This window comes from Ranitomeya imitator, chromosome 2, assembly GCF_032444005.1.
Source record: "Ranitomeya imitator isolate aRanImi1 chromosome 2, aRanImi1.pri, whole genome shotgun sequence".
NCBI classification, from domain to species: domain Eukaryota; kingdom Metazoa; phylum Chordata; class Amphibia; order Anura; family Dendrobatidae; genus Ranitomeya; species Ranitomeya imitator.
Window position 1 is genome coordinate 469,208,884 of NC_091283.1, and position 17,397 is coordinate 469,226,280.

At 42.6% G+C, this 17,397-nt stretch overlaps 1 protein-coding gene across 1 annotated transcript in view; it reads left to right on the forward strand.

Annotated features, from left to right (window-relative positions):
* The first annotated feature begins 294 nt into the window (after positions 1 to 294).
* The window catches only part of APCDD1L (APC down-regulated 1 like), a 70,909-nt gene continuing 53,806 nt past the window's right edge, over positions 295 to 17,397 (forward strand). The window contains exon 1 of the mRNA XM_069751238.1: positions 295 to 524. Coding sequence (XP_069607339.1) covers positions 488 to 524 — 37 coding nt within the window. The 5' untranslated portion in view covers positions 295 to 487. The remainder of the gene's footprint in view (positions 525 to 17,397) is intronic.

Below are 17,397 nucleotides of genomic sequence, written 5' to 3' on the forward strand. Positions count from 1 at the left end.
TTAAAATCCATTATAGGGTACAGTGGGTATATTTTACGGGGCAGCTGGGTCACCTCCACAACCCTCTTCAGAGGTGGACAGATGGGATTGCGCCTCTGTCAGTGGCTTTTGGCAGCCATTAGTCCAGGTTGTGGAGTCCTGTATGTGAGGGGTTGATGAGGAGAATATGGAGAGGGTGGGATGTTGTGAAAGCTTCAGACTATGAATGAAGATTTTCAGAATAGTCTGCAGGACCCCGCAGTCTCCACCTCTTCTCACTTTAACCTATAACTGCCAAGCTCCATTAAATCTAACAACACACTGTGGACTGACTGGCTTCATGAGCACATTAGTATGTGATCTGAGGGAACACAGCCTTACTCCCCACCACAAGCCCCTGTGTTACACACAAAGTGCTGACACTGGCCAGCTCAGGGGAGCACAGACCCTCATCATCACTGGAAAGTCCTAAATCCCAATCTCCTGGAGGGAATATTGCTGCGGAACGATGGCACAGCGTTACTGCACCCTGGGATGCTTTCTAGGTAGGCAGTGAGCAGTGATGTGTGCCTGATGTTGTAGGACTACAGCACCCAGCCACAGGTTGCCTTGTTTATTTTGAATGCTGAGACTTGTAGTCCAACGCTTCATAGCTGTAAGGACACTGGATGTCCAATCTGTGGCGCTTTCTTGTCATGTCTCTATAATTTTCTACTAATTTCGACTTTTTCATTTCTATTGATTAAGACTTTGTATCGAAATTGAATGATAAGCGTACACATTTGGTGTGGATTTTCAGTTGCAGATTTGTGTGCGGAAAATCCGAAGTGTAAGGATACGTTCACACATGACAGAACCGATCCATGCGTAATGGTTTGCGGATTTTGTTACGAATCCATGCATTGCAAAAAAAGTGTGATCCACAATGAAAAGCTGCGAAAAGAATTGATATAATGAGGATGTAAAAATCTGCATTGCATGTCAATTTCTGTCTGGAAATTCTAGGCAGTGTGTGAATTAAATGCTTAAAATCTCATTGACTTTGCTGCTACTGTCATTTCCTGTGGATTATCTGTCCCCAAATCCGCATGAAATTCTGCAGTAAATCGTAAATGGATGAGATATTACAAATTTGGTGCATGAATTACAAATATTCTCCACAGAAACTGACCTCCGGTGTGTTTTCTTTCCAGGATGTCAATTCTTTTTGCAGATTTTTTTAATGCAGATTTACATTATGCGATGCATAGCGGAAAACATTGCAACAAAGATTTTGGCGCAGAAATGTTGTGGATTCGCTGCCGAAAAACCTGTGTGAAATCTGTGTTTGCTATAATAGTTATATGTGATGATAAACTTTAGTATCGTTGTGCATGACCTGTCAGGATGAAAAGTTGTCACTCACATTTTGCAGCTTTATATGACGTATACAACCAGCTCTATACTAACCCTATCAATGTGACCTGTTTTTACTTCCACTCATCCAAGCCTTAAAAAAAGTCTCATAGGATAATATGTAAAATGATGTTCAAGAAATAAAGACATAGCAGAGCAGAGGTGAACTTGTTTGGCTGCTCCCAGTGAGATCCAAATAGAAAAGTCAGCTCTGCTATTCTACATGTGCATGTTGGCAATTCCAAGAGCAATGTATTCTGGGGTATTTACTGCCACAAATTAGAGCAAAAATGCATTAAAGTGAATTTTCCGACTGAATTTTTTTCATGGAAATGGAGTCATAAAAAATAAAAAAAAGTCCAAAAATAAAAAAAAAAACATAACATTTAGGCCCATAAGGGTACCGTCACACAGTGCAATTTTGATCGCTACGACGGCACGATTCGTGACGTTCGAGCGATATAGTGACGATATCGCAGTGTCTGACACGCTCCTGCGATCAGGGACCCCGCTGAGAATCGTACGTCGTAGCAGATCGTTTGAAACTTTCTTTCGTCGTCTAGTGTCCCGCTGTGGCGGCATGATTGCATGGTGTAACATATATCGTATACGATGTGCGCATAGTAACCAACGGCTTCTACATCGCACATACGTCATGAAATTATCGCTCCAGCGTCGTAGATTGCAAAGTGTGACAGCAGTCTACGACGCTGGAGCGATATTGTTACGACGCTGGAGCGTCACGGATCGTACCGTCGTGAAAATTGCACTGTGTGACGGTACCCTAAGATTGATCAGTCTTATAATATTCCTACCAACCCACATTTATCATTTCCTTGCATTCTTGCTATGCTATTCCTCTCTGTTATCATCTCCCTTTATTATAAGCTAGATAAAGATGTAACAGACGTAACAATGGTCTCTGATACGACTACAAAGGTGCTAACACTGATCCCACATCAGGGAAATTTGTTGCATTAGGGCTTGTTTTTATCTATTTTCATGTGTTTTGGGGTTGTTTTTTTTAGAAATTACGTGAATACTGTTTTGCACAATAAAGGGAGAATTGCTCCAAAAGTTGTGTGTATTATACAGAACCTGTCTTAATTTTGTCTCTTTATTTAAATGTTTAACATGTGTATATATTAAGATATAGATGCAGAAAAATGCAGGGACGGTGATTTACATGACAGACATTTGCTGCATTAAAGATGATTTTCTGCAAGAAAGATCATTTTGTCACCACAGAGATATTATAGTTTTTGCCCCTTTGACACCCAGTGCTTAAATAGTAAGAAAAAAAATTGGGCTATGCTATTGACTAGACCATTAATAACAAGACCTGTTACCCAAAATATAGGCGAAGGGGGAGCAGCAAGGCTATGTTCACACGCAGCGTTTTTCGCTGCTTTTTTTATGAAAATAAGAAGCTGCATTTTACAGTAGCAGCAAAAGCGATGAGATTTCAGAGATCTCATGTACATGCCCTTTTTTTTCCCTGACCGAAGTTGAGAACTGTTTTTTTAAATCTGCAGCATGTCAATTCTTAAAGTGTTTTTTGCACGGATTTTCGCCCATGAAAGCAAATGCAGAAATCCTGCAAAAAAAAACCACAGGACCAGGTTTTGCTGCATTTTTGCAGCATAAAACTACCGGTAATTTTAAAGCTACGTTCACATGTTGAGTTTTTGCACAGTTTTTTCCTGCAGGTAAAACCTCTCTTGGCTGTAAAGAAGCTGCTTACAAAAAGCAGGTTTTGCTGCTTATTTTGGTGCCGGTTGTATATGTCATTTGTCTACAGTACATGTTTAATGAAGTTTATTTTATTCACCAAAAACGCATGGTTGATTTTTGCAGCATTTTTGCACTTTCTCATTGTTTCCTAAGGTGAAATTTGCAGCAAAAACGCTGAAATAATTGACATGCTGCAGATGTAAGAAGCGCTGCAGTTCTCAAATTCAGTCCGGGAAAAAGAAAATGTTCTGAATTTCTGAAATCTCACAGCTTTTCCTGTAAAAAAAAAAAATTCTAATTTAAACTTTTAATTAATTAAAAAAAATGCTGTAAAACCGCAAAGTGTGAACATAGCCTCACGCAGCGTTTTTTACTTTCGAGACAGCAAGTTTTGGCTGCAGGAAACAATGCTGCATAGGTGCTGCGGGTAAACATAGAATAAGTCTTGCCCAAGAAGGAAAGGTTTTTGTAGTTTTCTGATGGTAAAAAGTTTTGACGTTAACGGTCCAGAGGACATTATATTCATGAGACTGGTATATGTTCATATAGTAATGGATATACAGTCCAGGCCATGTCTTCTTACTACAGTAAAAGTGGTTTACAAAGGCCAAAGGCTTCAGTCCCATGATGAGTTTTTGACGCTGCATATTTTTGCTGTGTCAAATACGTAGCTTCTTAGGGTATGTTCACACGTTCCTGATTTCCATCCTTTTTTTTTCAGGACTGAAACCGCAGCTCTTGGCAGAAAACGCAGGTCCTTTTTTTGGTCCTTTTTTTGTGCTTTTTTGGTGCGTTTTTTGATGCGTTTTTTTATCCTTTTTTTATGCAGTTTTCTATGCAGAGTCTGTGTGTTTTCTAGGAAGTTTTTTAGGGTTAAAATGGCTGAAAATACCCTAACCCTACCCCTACCCCTAACCCTACCCCTACCCCTAACCCTACCCCTAACCCTACCCCTACCCCTACCCCTAACCCTACCCCTAACCCTACCCCTAACCCTACCCCTACCCCTAACCCTACCCCTAACCTTAACCCTACCCCTAACCCTACCCCTAACCCTACCCCTAACCCTAACCCTAACCCTATTCTAACCTTAGTGGAGAAAAAAAAATTCTTAATTTTTTTATTGTCCCTACCTATGGGGGTGACAAAGGGGGGGGGGGTGTTATTTACTATTTTTTTATTTTGATCACTGAGATAGGTTATATCTCAGTGATCAAAATGCACTTTGGAACGAATCTGCCGGCCGGCAGATTCGGCGGGCGCACTGCGCATGCGCCCGCCATTTTGGAAGATGGCGGCGCCCAGGGAGAAGACGGCCGGACGGACACCGGGAGGCCGGGTAAGTATAAGGGGGGGAGATTAGGGCACGGGGGGGGCATCGGTGCACGGGGGGGGCATCGGAGCACGGGGGTGGGGCATCGGAGCATGGGGGGGTGGGATAGGGGCAGCCACACTCCGCCCACGCACTTCCGCCCGCTTCCCCGCACTTCCTGCTGCAGCGGTTCGGCACCACAAACCGCAATAAAACCCGCAGATATATTTTTGATCTGCGGGTTTTACTGCGGGTTTGACCTCACAATGGAGGTCTATGGGTGCAGAACCGCTGCGGCTCCGAAAAAAGAAGTGACATGCTCCTTCTTTTTTCCCGCAGCTATTCAGCGCGGCTTTTTTTTTTAAATTCAGGATCATGTGCACAGCGGTTCCTGTTTTCCATAGGGTACATTGTACTGTACCCTGCATGGAAAACAGCTGCGGAACCGCAGCGGCAAAAACGCTGCGGTTCCGCAGTAAAAAATGCACTGTGTGAACATGGCCTTACAGTTACAGTGGGAATTATAGAAATCTCCTGCCCACTGTAAACTGACCTGCAATGCGCGTTTCATATCTGCAGCATGCCAATTTCTCTTGCGGGTACTCTTGAGTTTTCTGTGCGGATTTTCCCCATAGACTTACATTAGAGGCGGAAAATCCGCAGGTAAAAATGCACACTTGTTTTTAGGCTATGTTCACAAGTTGCGTTTTTGCTGTTTTTTTTTTGTACAAATTTTAAGCTGTGTTTTACTGTATCGGCAAAAACTATGAGATTTCAGATATATCATGCACACACGTTTTTTTTTCCTGACTGAATTGGAAAACTACTGCGTTTTTTTCTGCAGCATTTCACTTCTCTCATCGTTTTTTAAGCGTTTTTTCACCCATACAAAGCAATGAGTAAGTGCAAAAACTCAAAAGATGCAGGTATCATTTTTTGCTGCGGTTTTGGTGCAGATAACTCAGGAACAACAGTTTGAGCATAAAAAATGCAGCTTTTTTAAGCAGCTTCTTTACTGTCAAGATAGCAGGTTTCGCCTGCGGAAAAAAACGCAACGTGTGAACATAGCCTTAGTGTGTTCCCACTGTTTCCAACGTTTTACTAAAGCCAAATGCCAGGAAGTATAAAATACAATGCAACATTATTTAAAATATGACATGCCAAAAGTCAAACAACGCAGAGTCAAAAATGTGATAAAAACTCAATGAAATAATTGCAAGTACCTAATCTACATAATAGGCGCATAAACTCTGCAGCATCAAAAACTCACCAAAACCTCATCATGGGCATGTAGACTGAGGCTATGTGCACACGTTGCGGATTTTGCTGTGGATCCGCAGCGGATTTGACACTGTGGATCTGCAGCTGTTTTCCATGCATTGTACAGTACCAGGTAAACGTATGGAAAACAAAATCTGCAGTGCACATGCTGCAGAAAAAAACGCAGCGTTGTTTTTTCCACAGCATGTCAATTCTTGGTGCGGATTCCGCTGCGGTTTACACCTGCTCCTCAATAGGAATCCACAGGTGTAAAACCGCAGGTGGAATCCGCTCAAAAACTGCTGAAAAACCACGGTAAATCCACAGCAAATCTGCAGGTAATCCACAGGTAATCTGCAGTGCGGCTTACCTGCGGATTTTGCAAAAACAGTGCGGAAAAATCCGCACATCAATCCGTAACATGTGCACATAGCCTAAAGGTGCCCAATTCTTTAGATACCATGTATTCCTCTCAACTCCCACCCCTATACATGGGGGCTTGCTTTAGCTGAGCATGCACGTGTTCTCAATGGAGGGAGACAACTAAGCCGCTGCCAGACCCCCCTAGCGGTGACTCATCTTCCCTGATGATAAAATAATCAGGCAGTGAAATTTAACATCCTGATCCTTTTACTCTGGGGGCACCATACACAGAAGATGGCCAGTTCCTCCAAAATTCGCTGGTCGAACACCTTTGCTACAACTCTTATGGCCGCTTAAGACTTCTATACGTATTCAGTAGCACATCTTGTCCTGCAGGGTGGATTGGTCGGACTATAGGCTCGGGGAGTCTTGACCTCCCACCAGTTTTATCATTTAGAATGTGAATGTTATAAGTCCCTGGTTTTGGTGGTGGGAGGTCATTGGTCTTGAACCTGTGACTCCAGCTAAGGCCGGTTTCACACGTCCAGATAATTCCAGTGCCGTATAAAATCGGTACTGGAGTTATCCGTGTCCGTGTGCTCACGTGGCACATCAGTGTGGCACACGTGCGGCACACGTGTGCCGCCCGTGTGCCCACTGGGTACCACATGTACCATGCAGGAGACAGCGCTAAAGTTTAGCGCTGTCCCCTGCATCGTGCTGAATCCATGATTCATATATTCCATGCAGCAGCGTTTGCTGCATAGAAGATATGAATAATAGTGTTTAAAATAAAGATCTATGTGTCCCCCCTATGGGAGGTGTCCCCCCTATGGGAGGTGGAGCCGCATATTCATTACTGTAAATGAGCGGCCCCACGTGACCGCATACAGGAGAAGATGCAGCCAGACCAGGAAGCAGCGACAGCCAACGAGGGAGGCGGGTATTTTCAGAACAACGGGGAAGGGGGGTGCACAGGGGGTGGGGGGGTGCACAGGGGGTGGGAGGGCGGGGGACAGATAGATCTTTATTTTAAACACTATTATTCATATCTTCCCTGCAGCAAACGCTGCTGCAGGGAAGATATGAATCGCGGATTCAGTACCATGTGGGGGGGACAGCGCTTAATGTAGCGCTGTCCCCTGCACGGCACACGGACTGTTGTCCGTGTGCGGTACGTGTTTTACATGGACCCATTGACTTTAATGGGTCCGTGTAATACATGCGCTCCCAGGAACACTGACATGTCTCCGTGTTTGGCACACGGAGACACGGTCCGCAAAAAATCACTGACATCTGAACAGATGCAGTGATTTTTATGTGTCTACGTGTGTCAGTGTCTCCGGTACGTGAGAAACTGTCACCTCACGTATCGGAGACACTGACGTGTGAAACCAGCCTAAGAGAGAGTTGTAGTGTTAGGCTACGTTCACATTTGCATTATTGTGTGTTGCGTCGGCGACGGCAACGCACAACGCATGCAAAACGCATGCAAAAATGCATTGTTTTGTGACGCATGCATCCATTTTTGGCTTGATTTTGGACGCAAAAAAATGCAACTTGCAGCGTCCTCTGCGCCCTGACGCTTGCGCCAAAAATGACGCATGCGTCACAAAACGCAAGACAACGCATGTCCATGCGCCCCCATGTTAAATATAGGGGCGCATGACGCATGCGTCGCCGCGGCTGCGCCCGACGCAACGCTAATGTGAATGTAGCCTTACACCTCAGCGGGAAAGACGTAATATGATGTCACCTGTTATAGACAATCATTGTAGTAGAAGTGGCGTGCCACATTTATGTCGTGTAAGGACGGACGTTTGTACGTAATGTATGGAAGGTCGTATATATATATACTGTATATAATGTAAGGACAGACATATGTATGTGATGTATGGATGTATATAATGTATTGACGGGCACATTGATGTAATGTACAGTGGGGAAAATTAGTATTTGATACACTGCCGATTTTGCAAATTTTTCCACCTACAAAGAATGAAGAGGTCTGAAATTTTTATCGTAGGTGAGAAACAGAATCTAAAAACAAATCCCAAAAAATCGCATTGTATGATTTATAATTAATAATAATAATAATAATAATTTATGCATATTTAATTAGCATTTTATTGCATGAAATAACTATTTGATACAATAGAAAACAGAACTTAATATTTTGTACAGAAACCTTTGTTTGCAATTTAAAAAATTGGTCAGACCAAGTTTGCGCACATTGCAGGAGGATTTTGGCCCACTCCTCCATACAGATCTTCTCCAGATCTTTCAGATTTCGGAGCCGTCACTGGGCAAATTGAGTTTTAGCTCCCTCCAAAGATTTTCCATTGGATTCAGGTCTGGAGACTGGCTAGACCTGGACTCCTGGACCTTGAAATGCTTCTTACTGAGCCACTACTTAGTTGTCTTGGCTGTGTGTTTTGGGTTATTGTCACTTTGGAAGACCGAGCCACGACCCATCCTTCCTGCTCTTACTGAGGGAAGGAGGTTGTTGGCCAAAATCTTGATGACCCCATCCATCCTCCCCTTTAATAAGATGCAGTTGTCCTGTCCCCTCTGCAGAAAAGCACCGCCAAAGTATGATGTTTCCCCAGCCATGCATTCCGTTTGGGACGGTGTTCTTTGGGTTGTACTCATCCTTCTTCTACCTTCAAACACAGCAAGTGGAGCTGATATCAAAAAGTTCTATTTCGGTCTCATCTGACCACATGACCTTCTCCCATGCCTCCTCTGGATCATCCAGATGGTCATTGATAAACTTCTTGGCTGACTCCTGACCTTTCTCAGACCTTTTTCTAATTCAGTGAGATCCTTTATCTATCATTTATTTTAATATAATGTGTGTATTTTTTAATAAAACATGTTTATACTATTGGGTGTCATTGCTAATTTTGGACCATTTGTCTTCTATAGCCTCTATGTATGTAGTACATCGCTAGCTGCAGAAAAAGTGAGTTTATCTGACATCAGGGTCTGAAACTTTTATCTTTCTTCTCCTGAGCATTTCCTAAATTGACTCATGACCAGAGTTGAACTAAGTTGCCTAGAATATGCCATCACTTTCAAAGCCAACTACTCACTATTAAATGAAGGGGTCTTCCATTGAATGAAGCCGCGTTTCACTTCCCAGCAGAAATCTGTGCAGGAGAGCTGCCAAAGTTCTGTTCATTTTTAGGATAACTGAAGGACATGAAGGTCTATCCCCATCAATTAGAATGTCTAGTATATCCTAGTGAAAAGGTGGAAACAGTACTGTAAGGATACATTTACACTAGCAGTATTTAGTCAGTATTTTACCTCAGTATTTATAAGCCAAAACCAGGAGTGGGTGATAAATACCGAAGTGGTGACGTGTTTCTATTATACTTTTCCTCTGATTGTTCCAATCCTGGTTGTAAAATACTGACCAAATGCTGAATGTGTCATCATGGCCTAAAATGGAACTAGAGAGAGTACAAAGGAGGGCAACAAAATTAATAAAGGGGATGGGAGAACTACAATACCCAGAGAGATTAGCGAAATTAGGATTATTTAGTCTAGAAAAAAGACGACTGAGGGGCGATCTAATAACCATGTATAAGTATATAAGGGGACAATACAAATATCTCGCTGAGGATCTGTTTATACCAAGGAAGGTGACGGGCACAAGGGGGCATTCTTTGCGTCTGGAGGAGAGAAGGTTTTTCCACCAACATAGAAGAGGATTCTTTACTGTTAGGGCACTGAGAATCTGGAATTGCTTGCCTGAGGAGGTGGTGATGGCGAACTCAGTCGAGGGGTTCAAGAGAGGCCTGGATGTCTTCCTGGAGCAGAACAATATTGTATCATACAATTATTAGGTTCTGTAGAAGGACGTAGATCTGGGGATTTATTATGATGGAATATAGGCTGAACTGGATGGCCAAATGTCTTTTTTCGGCCTTACTAACTATGTTACTATGTTACTATGTAGTGATTGAAAGATCATATTCTGTCCCCGGGCCTGTGGTTGCAAATATGGCTTTGTGAGATGCTGAATCTCTTCACCCTACTTACAATTGGCCCCGTTCACAGATACAGTAGCTTAACTCAGCTGCCGGCACACATGTTATGAAGAATCCAAAAGAGACTTTGATTTCTTTAAGAATCCTTGTTGAATGCATAAACCGCAGCAGCAGGTAAAAAAAGACTTTCTTTGAGACAAGCTGAAAGCATGATGAGATTATGTTTACTGGATTCTAGATTCTCCCTTACTATCCATGTTGGCTTGTGGGACGTCTAGCCTTCTCACTAGATGGTGGATCAAGTTCTATACACTCTTCCTCTAACAATGGGTCTGGTAGAGACCGTGTACTCATTCCTTCAGCCATCATGATTCACAGGGAGAATGGGAGCTGTAAAGTCTCTTATATGCTGAGAGCAGATGCTCTGCAGGAAGTTCTGTAGCTTTATAGAAGCTGTTGGTGACTTTACAGATTAACATAGTAACATAGTTAGTAAGGCCGAAAAAAGACATTTGTCCATCCAGTTCAGCCTATATTCCATCATAATAAATCCCCAGATCTACGTCCTTCTACAGAACCTAATTGTATGATACAATATTGTTCTGCTCCAGGAAGACATCCAGGCCTCTCTTGAACCCCTCGACTGAGTTCGCCATCACCACCTCCTCAGGCAAGCAATTCCAGATTCTCACTGCCCTAACAGTAAAGAATCCTCTTCTATGTTGGTGGAAAAACCTTCTCTCCTCCAGACGCAGAGAATGCCCCCTTGTGCCCGTCACCTTCCTTGGTATAAACAGATCCTCAGCGAGATATTTGTATTGTCCCCTTATATACTTATACATGGTTATTAGATCGCCCCTCAGTCGTCTTTTTTCTAGACTAAATAATCCTAATTTTGCTAATCTATCTGGGTATTGTAGTTCTCCCATCCCCTTTATTAATTTTGTTGCCCTCCTTTGTACTCTCTCTAGGTCCATTATATCCTTCCTGAGCACCGGTGCCCAAAACTGGACACAGTACTCCATGTGCGGTCTAACTAGGGATTTGTACAGAGGCAGTATAATGCTCTCATCATGTGTATCCAGACCTCTTTTAATGCACCCCATGATCCTGTTTGCCTTGGCAGCTGCTGCCTGGCACTGGCTGCTCCAGGTAAGTTTATTATTAACTAGGATCCCCAAGTCCTTCTCCCTGTCAGATTTACCCAGTGGTTTCCCATTCAGTGTGTAATGGTGATATTGATTCCTTCTTCCCATGTGTATAACCTTACATTTATCATTGTTAAACCTCATCTGCCACCTTTCAGCCCAAGTTTCCAACTTATCCAGATCCATCTGTAGCAGAATACTATCTTCTCTTGTATTAACTGCTTTACATAGTTTTGTATCATCTGCAAATATCGATATTTTACTGTGTAAACCTTCTACCAGATCATTAATGAATATGTTGAAGAGAACAGGTCCCAATACTGACCCCTGCGGTACCCCACTGGTCACAGCGACCCAGTTAGAGACTATACCATTTATAACCACCCTCTGCTTTCTATCACTAAGCCAGTTACTAACCCATTTACACACATTTTCCCCCAGACCAAGCATTCTCATTTTGTGTACCAACCTCTTGTGCGGCACGGTATCAAACGCTTTGGAAAAATCGAGATATACCACGTCCAATGACTCACCGTGGTCCAGCCTATACCTTACCTCTTCATAAAAACTGATTAGATTGGTTTGACAGGAGCGATTTCTCATAAACCCATGTTGATATGGAGTTAAACAGTTATTCTCATTGAGATAATCCAGAATAACATCCCTCAGAAACCCTTCAAATATTTTACCAACAATAGAGGTTAGACTTACTGGCCTATAATTTCCAGGTTCACTTTTAGAGCCCTTTTTGAATATTGGCACCACATTTGCTATGCGCCAATCCTGGGGAACAGACCCTGTCGCTATAGAGTCCCTAAAAATAAGAAACAATGGTTTATCTATTACATTACTTAGTTCTCTTAGTACTCGTGGGTGTATGCCATCCGGACCCGGAGATTTATCTATTTTAATTTTATTTAGCCGATTTCGCACCTCTTCTTGGGTTAGATTGGTGACCCTTAATATAGGGTTTTCATTCTTTCTTGGGATTTCACCTAGCATTTCATTTTCCACCGTGAATACCGTGGAGAAGAAGGTGTTTAATATGTTAGCTTTTTCCTCGTCATCTACAACCATTCTTTCCTCGCTATTTTTTAAGGGGCCTACATTTTCAGTTTTTATTCTTTTACTATTGATATAGTTGAAGAACAGTTTGGGATTAGTTTTACTCTCCTTAGCAATGTGCTTCTCTGTTTCCTTTTTGGCAGCTTTAATTAGTTTTTTAGATAAAGTATTTTTCTCCCTATAGTTTTTTAGAGCTTCAATGGTGCCATCCTGCTTTAGTTGTGCAAATGCTTTCTTTTTACTGTTAATTGCCTGTCTTACTTCTTTGTTTAGCCACATTGGGTTTTTCCTATTTCTAGTCCTTTTATTCCCACAAGGTATAAACCGCTTACACTGCCTATTTAGGATGTTCTTAAACATTTCCCATTTATTATCTGTATTCTTATTTCTGAGGATATTGTCCCAGTCTACCAGATTAAGGGCATCTCTAAGCTGGTCAAACTTTGCCTTCCTAAAGTTCAGTGTTTTTGTGACTCCCTGAAAAGTCCCCCTAGTGAAAGACAGGTGAAACTGTACAATATTGTGGTCGCTATTTCCTAGATGCCCGACCACCTGCAGATTTGTTATTCTGTCAGGTCTATTAGATAGTATTAGGTCTAAAAGTGCTGCTCCTCTGGTTGGATTCTGCACCAATTGTGAAAGATAATTTTTCTTGGTTATTAGCAGAAACCTGTTGCCTTTATGGGTTTCACAGGTTTCTGTTTCCCAGTTAATATCCGGGTAGTTAAAGTCCCCCATAACCAGGACCTCATTATGGGTTGCAGCTTCATCTATCTGCTTTAGAAGTAGATTTTCCATGGTTTCTGTTATATTTGGGGGTTTGTAACAGACCCCAATGAGAATTTTGTTACCATTTTTCCCTCCATGAATTTCGACCCATATGGACTCGACATCCTCATTTCCTTCGCTAATATTCTCCCTTAAAGTGGACTTTAGACAAGACTTTACATAGAGACAAACCCCTCCTCCTCTCCGATTTTTACGATCCTTTCTAAACAGACTGTAACCCTGTAAGTTAACTGCCCAGTCATAGCTTTCATCTAACCATGTCTCGGTTATTCCCACTATGTCAAAGTTACCTGTAGATATTTCTGCTTCTAGTTCTTCCATCTTGTTTGTCAGGCTTCTGGCGTTTGCGAGCATGCAGTTTAGAGGATTTTGTTTTGTTCCAATCTCCTCGCTGTGGATTGTTTTAGAAATGTTCTTACCTCCCTTCTGAGTATGTTTTCCTGGGTCTTCTTTGTTCGCGTCTAATGTTTTTCTTCCCGTCCCCTCTTCTTCTAGTTTAACGCCCTCCTGATGAGTGTAACGAGTCTTCTGGCGAATGTGTGTTTCCCAGGTTTGTTGAGGTGTAGTCCGTCTCTGGCGAGGAGTCCATCGTACAAGTAATTCACACCGTGGTCCAGGAATCCGAATCCTTGTTGTCTGCACCATCGTCTTAGCCAGTTGTTTGCATCAAGGATCCTGTCCCATCTCCTGGTGCCATGCCCGTCAACTGGAAGGATAGAAGAAAAAACTACCTGTGCATCCAGTTCCTTTACTTTCTTCCCCAACTCTTCAAAGTCTTTGCAGATTGTCGGTAGGTCCTTCCTTGCCGTGTCATTGGTGCCAATATGTATCAGAAGAAATGGGTGGACGTCCTTGGAGCTGAAGAGCTTTGGTATCCTATCGGTCACATCCTTGATCATCGCACCTGGAAGGCAGCATACTTCTCTTGCAGTTATGTCCGGTCTGCAGATGGCTGCTTCTGTGCCTCTCAGTAGTGAGTCACCCACCACCACCACTCTTCGTTGCTTCTTGGCTGTACTTTTTGCTGTCACTTGTTGCTGTGTGCCCTTTTCTTTTTTGCTTGCTGGTATTGCTTCATCCTTAGGTGTGCCATCTTCATCCTCTACAAAGATTTGATATCGGTTCTTCAGTTGTGTGGTTGGTGATTTCTCCATGGTCTTCTTGCTTCTTTTGGTCACATGCTTCCACTCATCTGCTTTTGGAGATTCTCTGACACTTTTTTCACCTTCTGTGACCAGTAGAGATGCTTCTGTTCTGTCTAGAAAGTCTTCATTCTCTTTGATGAGTTTCAAAGTTGCTATTCTTTCTTCCAGACCCCGCACCTTTTCTTCTAAAAGGGCCACTAGTCTACACTTCTGACAGGTGAAATTTGATTCTTCTTCTGGTCGATCTGTGAACATGTAGCACATGCTGCAGCTCACCATGTAGGTTGTCACATCTGCCATGTTGCTCCTAGATCCTGCTGACTTGCTGTGTGTTATCCTTCTTGTGTAATCTACTCAGCCGGCGCGCGGTTTGGTGATGCTTTCCAAGCAGCTGGTCCCGGCTGTACCCAACGATCTTCTAGCTTAGGGAGACTCTTCGCTCTTCCCAGAAGGCACCTGGAATATGCAAATTAGCCTCTTCAAGCTTGAATCCCTGATTAATGTGGTAAGTCTTTTTTTACTATTCTGTCCCCGGGGCCTGTGGTTGCAAATATGGCTCTGTGAGATGCTGAATCTCTTCACCCTACTTACAATTGGCCACGTTCGCAGATAGCTTATCTCAGCTGCCCGCACGCATGTTATGAAGAATCCAGAAGAGACTTTGATTTCTTTAAGAATCCTTGTTGAATGCATAAACAGCAGCAGGTAAAAAAGACTTTCTTTGAGACAAGCTGAAAGCACACGTGCCTCTAATGAAGCCAAGATGGAGACTGAGACACAGGGAGAAGAAGGAGGAAGTGACATGACACCCAGCAGAGGGAGACAGGGAGACAGAAGGGACAAACTTCATGGAAAGGGAGGATTTCAGCTATGCAAACCCAGGAACACATAGCAACAATAAACAATATGAGAACTGCAATACAGCGACCCTAAAATGTCTCATTCATGGGACATAATAGATCGATTTCTGCTCCATTCATTATCTATGGGACTCCTGAAAATAGTTTAAAGGGAACCTGTCACCAGGTTTTTCCCATTTAACCTATCGCCACCACATTTCAGCCCCATGTGACAGCATTCTTCATGCGATACCGTCCTCCTTCTCTGCTTTGTGTGGATGACGTGTCCTACGTCATCCACACAGTGTTCTCTTTTGCGTTCCTGTGCAGGCGCACTTTTCTCAGCCCTACCTAGAGCAAAGTACTGTTCTGCCCATGCGCGGGTAAAGGCCAAAGAGCGCCAGTGCATGCACACTACAGTACTTTGCTCTGCCTTCAGCCGAACAGAGAGAAGTACGCGTGCACAGGAGTGTGAAGGGGAAAACTGTGTGGATGACATAGGATGTGTGCATCCACACGAAGCAGAGAGGGAGGACGGTATCAAATGAAGACAGAAGATGCCGGACCAAGACCACCGACGCCGATCTTATTTTACCGCCTGTAGAAGAGTATAATAAAAAATGTTTTTTTTGCCTTACAGGGCGAATTGGAGTCATATGTACAGCATTTTAGAATGCTGTCACATGGGGCTAAAAGGTTATGGCCATAGGTTATATGGGAAAAACATGGTGACAGGTTCCAGTCAGGCATTGCTCTGCAGAGCCTTGTTATATGGATCACTGTGGGTCTCAGTGTAACGACCCCCAACAATCAGTAAATTATTCCCAATCCTATTAAATCAATCTCGAAAAACATCCTTTAATGTGAAGCTATTCAAATAAAAGATTCCTACTGAGAACAGAGAATTGTATAGAGGGGCTTATTATATCTGATGACTGTGAATGTACAGTTGTGGGCAAAAGACTGACCAAAATTTTGGCTTTCACAAATTTTGCCCCTTCAGAGGTTTTTAGATATTCGTCGGATATTAATATGGTTATTGAATTACAATTTTCAGCATTTCATAAGTTTTTAAACTTTAATGACAAATACATCAAGTTTAGGCAAAGACTCGTTATTCATAGTGTTGACCATTGACCATTAATTTTCAAGACTTCTGCAGTTTGCCCCAACAGCTGGATATTAGCTTCTGGGCCAAATCTTGACTGATGGCAGCCAATTCTTGGTTTCAAGGTAGTGCTCACCTTTTCTTCTCCGGACAATCATTTTTTTATCCATGAAAGAGGCTCACTCACAATTTTGCTTAGGACCATTGTCATGAATAAAGAATTGGATCTACACTTCCTCCAAGAGCAACTTCTGCCAACAATCCTGGAGCAATTTGGTGATGAACAATGATTTTTCCAGTATGATGGTGATCATGTCAGCAGGCAAAAGTGATAACTTAGGAGCTCAGTAAACAAAACAATTAAATTTTGGGTCCATGGACAGAAAACTCCCCAGATTCCAATCTCATTGAAAACCTGTGGGGAATCCTCAAAAAGCAGGTGGACAAATATAAAACAGAAATTGTGATAAACTCCAAGCACTGACGAGAAAAGAATGGGCCCAGAAACTGACATTCTGCTGCCAGTGCGAAGGGCAGAAGTCTTGAAAAATAAGGGACAATACTATTGAGTCTTTCCATAAACTTGATGTATTTGTTAGTAAATTTATAAAAACATATGTAAAGCTGCTAATTGTATTTCAGTAACCATAGAAACATCTGATTAAAAAATAAAATCTAAAAACATTGAAATAAAAAATTGTGGAAAGCCAGATCTGTGTCAGTCTCAAAACTTTTGGCTGTCCCTGTATACTACTTGGTCAGACTTGGGCTATGTGCACACGTTGCAAATTTTGATGCGTTTCTGCAGCATTTTTGGCCTCACGGATTCGCATCAAATCTGCAGTGTAGTGCACAGCCAATGTTAGTCTATGTGAAATTGACATTTGTTGTGCACATGCTGCGGAAAACAATACGTGGAATAGTGGCTTTTTTTTCCGCAGCATGTCAATTCTTTTGGCGGATCTGCAGCATTTCTGCACCCATTGACTTCCATTGGGTCAGGCACATCCACAGCAAACTCACAGATGTAAAAAAGATCTGCCATTTTGTTTGCAGATCGGGAGGAGGGAGAGTGTGGGCGGAGCGATGTGCATGTATAGTGTGTGCGGGGGGTCTGCGTGTATGTGTCGGTGTGTGTGTGTTTGACAATGGCTGTGTTCAGTTGTAACAAAAAAAAACATACAGAGCATACAAAATATAACGCACAGTACATACACATAACATACAACAAATAACATAGAGTACATACTTACCAAACACCT